Source organism: Salvia splendens, chromosome 15 (assembly GCF_004379255.2).
Source record: "Salvia splendens isolate huo1 chromosome 15, SspV2, whole genome shotgun sequence".
NCBI classification, from domain to species: Eukaryota; Viridiplantae; Streptophyta; class Magnoliopsida; order Lamiales; family Lamiaceae; genus Salvia; species Salvia splendens.
In genome coordinates this window covers 30,682,546-30,693,171 of record NC_056046.1, presented here as the reverse complement: position 1 = coordinate 30,693,171, position 10,626 = coordinate 30,682,546, and the positions used below count along the sequence as shown (strand labels likewise).

General features: G+C 38.1%; 1 protein-coding gene across 1 annotated transcript; it reads right to left on the bottom strand.

Annotated features, from left to right (window-relative positions):
• Positions 1–1,439: 1,439 nt before the first annotated feature.
• On the bottom strand, positions 1,440–2,794 carry LOC121767010 (probable cyclin-dependent serine/threonine-protein kinase DDB_G0292550). The gene is made up of 2 exons (XM_042163227.1): positions 2,737–2,794; positions 1,440–2,203 (listed from the first exon to the last, which is right to left on the bottom strand). Exons 1-2 carry the CDS (start codon positions 2,792–2,794, stop codon positions 1,440–1,442), a joined length of 822 nt encoding a protein of 273 aa, XP_042019161.1.
• Between the last annotated feature and the right edge of the window lie 7,832 nt (positions 2,795–10,626).

Sequence of the window (10,626 nt, the reverse complement as noted above, 5' to 3'; positions counted from 1 at the left end):
AATGTCTTCAATTCCTTCTTGGGTGTATTTGTTTCCTGGGGCAAGGGATTCTTTTCTTCGGCTCCTTTCATCAAGCCATCAGACTCCAGAGCATTTTCCATGCTGGCAACCTGAGCTGATTCCCTTGACCTGACAGAATCGGAATTCTTAAAAAATTTCACAATTGCCTCAGCTAGTTCCTCTTCGGTAAGCTCGAAAGTGTTCATGGCTTCACACCATCCTGCAACTTCTCTGTCGATGTTGTGACTCAACTCTGAATTGTCAATCTGCTCCTGCATTAATTCAGTCTCAAGATATTCTTGGACCAGGGGGTTAATTACATCGACAGCATGCAATTTCTCAACATCCAAAGGTTTTTTTATAGCCTCATCAATGCTAAACGTGTACTTTTCCCCATGATAATCCAGGCGTATAGTTCCATCAAAGACATCAATAATCGTCTTAGCGGTACGTAGGAATTGTCTACCTAAGAGTACGCCGCTAGACTCAGCAGATTCGTTCTCACTCATCTTTATAACATGGAAATCAGCCGGGTAGATGAATTCATGCACCTTAACTATTACGTTCTCAAGGACACCTTCTGGGCATATGCATGTCCTATCAACTAATTGGATTACCACCTTTGTGTCAACCATCCTAACCCCTACCAACTTTCTATAAATGGGAAGAGGTAACACATTAATTGAAGCCCCTAAGTCACACATGGCATGCTCGATCATGATATCACCAATAGAGATAGGTAGAGTGAACATACCTGGGTCAGAACGTTTTGAGGGCAACCTCTTCTTCTGAATCACTGCTGACACGTTATCTCCAATCAAAATTTTTCCACTGGGCTTAGTATTCCCGGCGATAAACTCCTTGATGAATTTGCTTAAGATAGGCAGCTTCAGGGCCTGCAGGAACGGCAGGTTGATCACCAGCTTCCCGAAGATTTCCATGAAGTCTACTATGTCCTCTTTCTTCTTCTTGGTTTCTCTTAGAAGATTCCCCAACCTCTTTCCTGACTTCTTCGACTTCCACCTCAGGTTCTGGGTCTAGGAAGAATGGATCGGTCATTTGAGGTAGTGGTTGTTCCAAATCACCAGTCTGGATGTCATCCCCTGTTTCCATGCCATCTCTGTGGGGACTGGGCTCTCTTTCTCCAATGTCCTTGGAGATATGCTTTCATCAATCTTCATTGTCGGCCCTTTGTACTCGCGCCCAGACCTCAGGGTAATCTGACTAATGTTTGCCCTGTCTGGCGGCTTGACTATGGCAGGGATCTTCCCTTCGTTCCCTCGTATCTCACTTAAGGAGGTTGCTATCTGAGATAACTGTTTCGCCATCATGTCCATTGCCGCCTTGTGCTCCATCTGAGCGTCCTAAAGTTTATGCATGTTGTTTTGCATATGTTGTTGATTACTGACTAGGTCGTGCACCATGTCATCCATACTTCTCTATGGCTTGGAATTCAGTTGACTATTTCCTGATCCTTGACTGTGATTAGATCCACTCCCCTGGTTCGGGCGGAAATTCCCTTGACCTCCTGGGTTATTGTTGTACTGGTTTCCTGGCCCCTGATTACCCTGATAATTGGGTTGGGAATTCTGATAATTCCCCTGGTTACTCCTCTGGTGTGGTGGTACACAGGAGTTTCCTTGGTTGTTCTGGTTCCTATTGCCCCGATTAGATTGGTCCCCTTGATTCTGGTTGCCCCAGTTGTTCTGCCCCTCCTGATTTCTCCCTGACCAGTTAAACTGTCTCTCTGATGGGTGCGAATAATCTCTGGTGTTCTGCTGTGGAGGTGGCTGGGTTGGATCATTGTCGTACCATTTAAAGTTTGGGTGGGTTCTCCATGGTGTCTCCCTCTGTTTCCCTTGATTCCAACTCCCATCTGGATTCCAGCTTCCTATTGAATTCACCTGGGCCTGGTAGTCTCCCTCTTGAGGGCCATAGTATTGCTGGGGTGGAGCTTCTCCTGGGCCTGAAGTTTTCTCTTTCTCTTGTGAGGCAGGAGGGTTGCTCATCTCGATTGCGCTCAAAAGCGCTTTCTCAAGCCTATCAATCCTTGCCTCTACCCTTTCTTCCCCCTGCTCCATCACTGCATTAGCCGAACCTCTTCTCATAATGCTCTGCGGGTTGTCGTATGCCTTCTTGGCATCAATCAACCTTCCCAAGGTTTCTCTTGCTTCACTTGCTTTATTCTTGGTAAAATTTCCCCCTACTCGAGGAATTCATTAGATCCTTTGACTCAGGGGTTGCTCCCTCATAAAACAGGTAATAAGTTTCAGCCTCTATCATTCTGTGATTCGGGCAAGCATCTAACAACCCCTTGAAACGCGACCAATATTGACTCAGAGATTCATCGTACTCCTGCTTACACTCCACAATCTCCTTCTAGAAGGCATTCGTTTTGTTTGAGGGGAAAAAGTAGTATAGGCACTCCAATTTTAAATCTCTCCAGGTACGGATAGAATCATGAGGTAGCCTCAACAACCGAATCATGAGGTAGCCTCAACAACCATGTGTTGGCCTCTCCCTTCAAGGCAAATGGAATTGCACGTAGGCGATAGTCTTCATCCGTCGCATCGTTGGGCCTTTTCTGAATGCTGCACAGCTTGCTGAACTCGTTCAGGAACTCTTATGGACACTCGTTCCTTCGCCCAGAGAACGTCGGTAGAATGCTTAGCATGTTTGTCTTGGTATAGATGGACCTCTGACGCTGATTTGTAACAATAGCCTGGGTTGGCTCACCATTTAGATGGGCAGTGAGCGAACCGATCTCAGGATCGGGATCGACTACTTGTGCCATGTCACCGATCTCTCTTTCCTCTGTATCTGAATATGGCTCAAACTCCTCCTTGACTGACGACTTGTGATGCTCGTCACTATCTGAACTCAACGGTTCCGGATCTCCTATAGTTAGCCCCAATCTGGTGATAACTGGGAAAGTTGTTTCCTTGACCTGTCAACTAGACTGGGCGCTTCTCCAACCAGGTGCGTAATTCCAGTGTCCGAACCTTGAGCCCTTGCTCATAAACTGAAAAGGAAAGAAAACAAACAATTCAAAATGAAACTATATCAAGCTTATATCAAGCTTATCGGGTCCAGAGGATTCGCCATCCATCCCCGGCAACGGCGCCATTTGAAAAGACATGGAAGTGCAGTGTGTTCAGTGTGTTATATCAAGCTTATCGGGTTCAGAGGATTCGCTAGATCACTAGGTCTAGGAACTCAAGGAACCTTCAAATCTAGGTCGTCGGACACATAATTTCCCGTTTAAAAACCCTCAACCCGCTATACTATTGGCTAGTACAGGGAAGTAGGGATCGATCCCACGAAGACGGATGCACTCGAATGCATTTAGAGAGTTTTGGAAAAGGTTTTTGGCTGCTGCCACGCAACTTTGGGTTGAAAATTTAACTACTAGACTGAAAATGAAATTTATCTACCAGCTAGACCTAGGAAATGGAAAACATCATGCACGCATGCATCAGGACCATAGCTTCTCAAACAACTCATGAAAACAGTACGAAAATTCCTCGACCTTGCAAACATACTGCTTAAACTGGCGAAACAGAGATCAAACCTGCAGTGGGGACCGTTTTCCCAAAACAGCAAGGTATGAATGAAAAGCTGCAAATAACTAACTCTGGAATTTAACCAACAACGACCTTCATACCTTCAAACGATTCAAGCATAAACATGGAGAAAACAGAGCATAAACCCAGATAAAAAAAGAGCATGATGATTCGAACGTCAGAAATAGCGATTAACGGGAAAATGAACAGATCTACATCTACTAGACGAAGCAAACCGAAGAACATAAACCAAACATCAAAAACCATGCAGAATCCAACCACTCTGCTCCAGATCCATAAGTCGAACGCTTAATCCACTCCGGATCCAAGCAATCTGAACCCAACAACGATCAAATCCAACTCCATTAACTCCGATTCAACAAATCTACTCCGATCAACAACAATTAAACTAATATTCAACTCCAAACCATCATATCAAGTGCGAAAAGCATCAACAACAAGTAAATCAACTCCAAACTCAGAAATCAACATCAACCTCAGAATCAAACATAACAATAACAGAAATTAGAACTTTCATAACCACGAGAATTACGCTTCACAAAAGCAAAAGAGAGCTGAGCTTCGAACAGCGAAGTCTCGGACGAATTCCACACAGAAATTAACTAAAAAGCGGTAAATTGTTTCTTCGCCCTTCACGAGGACGGTGGTACACAACAACTAACAACTAAAAACCCCGATGAACCCCCATGAATCGCATTTTCCCCAATTGTGTGTGGATTGTGTGTGAAAGTGAGCGAAGAGCGAAAATGTGATGTGAGTGATGATCCTCCCATGTGTGTCTCGTGCTCTCTATTTATAGATGAGGAGTCGATCTTCTAGAATCTCCTTTTGAATTCTCCACTTTGCCCTCCGTCTGGTGATCTCCTCCGTCTGGAAATTTATTCCTTTTATGCTCTCTGTTCTGCTGAATTCCTTCACCAGGCAATTATCTCCTCCACTTCCTAGATCTGGCGATTTTTCCACATACCTGGCTTAAAAAATGCGTAAGGCCCCGAAAATTATTGAATTTAACCCCATAACCGATGCATGAAATTTGCCTTATCATATTCCCTTGTCCTTGATCATCCATCCGTGTGGGCGGAACTTGGATAATCAACAAATAGCTTTGAAGATATCTAGGAAAACCAAATACTAAACACGAGATTGCCTCGATCTAATCCTATGAATTAGGATAGATCAAGAACAAAGATGAAAACCATAATTTATTGTTGGCGCATCCGCAGCGGAAGACATGGAACCCAAACGGGTCCTCAAAACGGATCTATTTAGGTGACTATGCATTCAATTCCAATTTCATGCAATAAACATAGATCTATAGATTACACATCAAATAAACACATAATCATGCAATTTGACGTGTAGATAATTATGTTACCTCTTGATCCATCATTGGATTGATGTTGTTCGCTTCACCACCCGGATATCTTTGGTTTATCGACCACGAATCTTCCATACTATTCCCTTGTCCTTGATTACTCATCCGTGTGGGTGGATTTTGAATAACCAAATAAAAGTGATATGAGATTACCTCGATCTAATCCTAGGAATTAGGATAGATCAAGAACAAAGATCAAAACCCTAATTATACCACGTGCTAGGCACGAAATTCGAGACCAAGAGGGAGAGAGAGAGACCGCCGACTTGGCAGCTAGGGTTTAGGAGGAGTGTGTTGTCTTGTGGTTTATGGTGTGCTAGGGTTTGCCCATCTCTTCACTATTTATAGACTTAGACTTATTGGGCTAGGATGGTGGTCCATGGAATGAAATATATGTTGGGCTCACCCATTAGATAAATAACTAATTAAATTAAATGACCCATGATTTAATATATTATCAATGGAATATTATTTTGTTCTACTAAAGAATAATATTGCACTCCCATCTAAATCACCAAATTACAAATAACTTGGGTCCATTTTATTTTATAATATTTTCCGCGTCTAAGATTATCTTAATCAATCAATTTAATTCTTTCGTCTGCTATATGACTTGAATTAAAATTTATTCTCCAAAGAGTTTTCTAGTTTGAAACTTTATTTATATTCGTGGAATAAATTCCAACTACGCAGATTTCTAAATAATAAATTCATTTTTCAAACACCTCTTGGGGATTTAATCATACCACACTGGGCCCGCGAATTCTATGAAATAATATTCCAATACCTTCATGTTATTCAATTACTACCACCCAAGATATCATGAACAAATTCTCACATATTGATCAGTCAAAGTGGCGTATGACTGAATAAATACGTACAAATTCTCACATATTGATAAGTCAAAGTGGCGTATGACTGAATAAACAATATTGATATTAATTCCATAGACTAGAAAATAATAACTTTCTGAAATATTTCTTACTGTAGATAGCAGCAATAAAGAATACAATTCGTATTAGATCCTTTCAGTGCTTTACCACACCGGTGTTACTAATCTCGTCTTAGGTAAAAGAGAATTATCACAAACACCGCAACCATACCAATAAGTAGCCAAAGCCTATCTAGGTTGTGAATACGTTTTTCTTCTTACTAGATCTGGCCACGTCCCCTACTAGAAAACTAATGAGGAGATTCATTCAATAACCCTAGTTGACCTTCTTAGTAAAAAAGCCTTTAGACTTGTTTATCATATTTCAATAATAAACCATTATATTATATTATTTATTCTCATAAATAGGTAAACAAGTGGACGTGGCGTTTCTTCCAAATCCATAAGATAAAGATAAACCCAATCATTCCAAGATTTAAAGACAACCTTAAGATATTTAGAATAAACCTAGGAATATATCATATTATTCGATTTATTCTAGATAAAATTAATTTTATATCAAAATCCAATTAGAAAAGATTGATCTTGTTTATCTTGTATCCAATTTATCTACTAGGATATTTTCTAATAAACTAAATCTATTTTATATCCATTCAAATTAGATAATCTATATTATATATATTTAATTCAACAGTATTTAACTAGATAGAACTAAATCTTTCTTACATCCAAAAGATAATACAATACTGCTGTATTAATATTATCTAATCAACAAGATTATTTTCTAGATAGATATTACTCTATCATATTATAAATAGAAGAGAACCTTATTATCTAAATTCACAAGGATATTTCTTAATAGAATTAAATCTATAAATATCCACAAGATAAAGATAAACATAGATTTTAATATCCAAATCTACTAAGATATATTCTAGATAGATATAAATCTATCAATATCTACAAGACATGGATAAACTTAATTAATGTTTATCTTAGTCTATCTAGGATTTATTCACATAGAATTAATCTATATAAATCCATAAGACAATAAAATTAATTGTTATCCCAATTTTATCTAGGATTTATCTAGATAGAATCAAATCTATCAAACTCCATAAAATAAGGATAAAATCCAAATATAATTAATTATTTATCTAGTCTATCTAGGATTTATTCACATAGAATTAAATCTATATAAATCCATAAGACAAAACAAAATTAATTATTATCCTACTTTATCTAGGATTTATTTAGATAGAATTTAATCTATATAATCCATAAAATAAGGATAAAAATCACATTAATCCATAATTTAATAAAAAATTATATTTTATAGATAATCCAATTAAATTGATATATTCAAAAACTTATTCTAAATTATCTTGAAATATATTCAAAACTAATTCCTAGGATTATGAAAACCCTAACTAATATTGAAGATTGTCTCCAATTAGTTCCTAAGTTGAGGAAACCCTAACTAATTTGAAAAAATTCAACGCAGCCCCACGAGCTTGACCGCCACGGGCTCCCACTCAGATCGCCCTTTTGAGCCACTGATCGGACCACCTGGGCAGTCTCTTGGGCTGCTCTCGGCTGAAACGAAACTGTCCAACCTGAACCCAAACTACCCTAGTCCGGAGGTTGCCCAATTCATGGCTGCTGCTGCAGCTGCTTCACCACAGCCAATGTTCGTCATGTCCCCGTAGCCGTCGGCGCTGCTCACGCGCAGATCGCCGTCCTCAGCCACATCATGCTGAACTGCTTTTTGCTGTGGCCGCTGCCTTGCGTCGCTGAACTGCTGCCCGATTGTTAATTCAAGCAGTCGAAGTTGTTCTCTCAATTCTCTTTCAGCGAACTCGCGTTGTGACTGATTCTTGATGCCACAAGCGCGACAATTTGATTCGAACAAATAAAATGCACGACAACAGTTAAAACAAATTACAAGAAGGAGTTATCAAGTAATTATTCATGCAATCATTATTTGGGAATCAAAATTCTCGCAAACATCATGTAATCATTATATCATGACTACATACATTGAATATTGTATCCAATATTCACGCCAAGTTATCAAAATTTGGGAAAAGGTCAAAAACCCTAGCTTGGCAAATCGGCGGTGTGTTGCCTGCCGCTCAAACCCTTCTTCGTGTTCTTTGCGTTTATCACTATTGAAACGATACAAATAACAACACGAAGCGAAGAAGCTAATGCAATTCAAGCAATTACTAACATGAAATTAATCCATATAATCAGAGCCAAAAATTGGCTTCTGATACCAATTGCTGGGATTTGGTGCCCTTGCACAGCGGAAGACATGCATTCACAAATAAATCATACATATGGATCTATTTGACAGATTATGGGATTAATGATTCACATGTTAAACAATGAATTGCATACAAGAACGCACAAAATCATGCTTAGGAACTAAAATCCTATTCATGATATTCTACGGTTAGGATTACCGATCTGATTCTCCAAAGAATCGACGATTGCTTGCGCCTTCTCCACGTGATGTTCTTCGTACTCAACCACGAATCTTCTAATCTGTATCCCGAACTCGGAATCTGACCTTTGGGTGGGCAAAGCTTGTCAGAATCGAAAAGGGCTTGATTAGAAGAGGAGACAGAATACCAGTTCTATCAAAAACTGATTTTTTTTCGTCCACTCCCAGAGGGGAGCACGAAAATTATAGGTTTATTAACGCTAAATCTCCCTACTAATCTCCTTTCTAATCTCCTTTTATATTGAGTTATAATGAGCCAGATTAGGGATCCATGGAGGTTGGACTTGGGCCAAACCTGTTGGACTTTTACTAATTAAATTGAGCCCCAATTTAATACAAGTCCAATAGAATATTATTATCATCCACTATAGTATAATAATATTGACTGCCCGTCCAATCCCAAATTATGAGTAATCCGAGCTTACCTACCCTGCTTAATTATTATTTCCCGTGTTTAAGATATAAATATCCATTAATTAATTTAAGCCTGCTATTTGACTTTAATTAATTAATATCTTTTTCCAAGAGTTGTCTAGTTCAAATCTTTATTTATTATTCTGGAATAAATTCAACTGGCCGGGTTTCTGAATAATAAAACCTTTTCGAACACCTCTTGAGGATATTATCAAACTGACTCACCCAGCACACGATTCATTGCAATAACAATACTAGCACCTCTAGACATTAATCACCACTACCCAAGATATCAGGATTCTTGGATTGCGAAAAATCCGCACCATTTGATAAATCAAACTAGTGCATAATCAATATCGTATGCTCAATGTTATGTCAACAATGATTAAGAAATAACAATCACCGAGACCCTCGTCTTTCAGTAAATAGCAAGAAAGACTTATCTCAATTGTTAGATCTTTCATGCTATAACCACACCAGTGTCGTTTATTTCCTAAGGTAAGGAAACATGCGGACTGACACTGCAACCTTTCACGATAGGTAGTCAAAGCCTATCTAGGTTGTGAAATTCTATTTCTCTTCTACAAAGGACCGACTGTGTCACCTTCTGTGAACGTCGTTCACGACCAGTCTACTATGCAGAAGAATTAGACTTATTTGCTTCTTATACATTTAAATGTTTGAGAAACATCTTATAAATGCATAAGCAAACACCAATGCGATAAAATTAATTCTCTCGCCTTGGGTTAAAAGTGGATTGTAGAGTTTATTGTATACAAGCAATTCTATCCGTGCAACATGCTCGAAATATGCTTTTCAGTATACCAATCCTAACAGTGTATAACTCGATCTACGATCGAGTACGAGCTCAAAGAAGAAGCTGCAGCTAATGTTGAAATCGCTCCATTAAACCATTCATTGGCCTCATGCTACTCTGTGATAAGTATTTGCTCTGCAACAATGACAATTGATCAACTATAGCCGCAACAATGACAATTGATCTACTATTAACTTGGGACTGCGTGTTTTACTATCATGTTTGCTAAAATAAATTTCTATCCTCCTACTATATATCTCTGTATTTCATTTTCTCTTTTTCCATGCTTTTAATAACAACAATCAATATGAATCTACATATTTTATCAACTCATAACTATGAAATCTTGAAAAAGCTGCCACAAGAAAATCCTGCTCCTACGTTAGCTATTAAAAGTGACACTTTATCCGCCACGAATTTTAAAAAATGTTTATAGAAAGTGAATTGAAAATATTAATGAAATGGGAGTCATACTCTTTGATACGCTCGGTTTTTGCACTATTTTAGGGCCTTTATAATGGTCATTTGATATATTTTGGAAAATTGATTGGAATATTGAAGTGAAAGATCATTTTTTGAGTAAGGAATTGAATATGGTAATGACTAATAACTAAGTGTGATTATGTGAGTGGATTAACCATAGAAATGAGACTAGAATTGATGATTGAAGCATATTCTAACGATTGCAAATTATTGAGATTAAAGAAATTTAGTTGATAAGGTTAATGAGTTTTATTTATAAGATTTGGTAAAAGAAATATGATTTAGAATGACTATGGATGTTAAACTAAATTTGAGGATTTACTAAGTAAGATTAGTAATTACGGAGTATAAAGTACCTAGTGGAAATAGTAACTTAGAATTTGATTAAGGGAATAAAAGACATGAAACAAACATGGAATGGATAGATAAAATGAGTAGTATATGGAATGCATTTAATTGATCTTGAAATTTATCTGTGATTATTATATTTTTAAATTAGTATTAAGTTGACGAACATAAAACTGTGAATAGTAATAGAATATTTGGTGATTT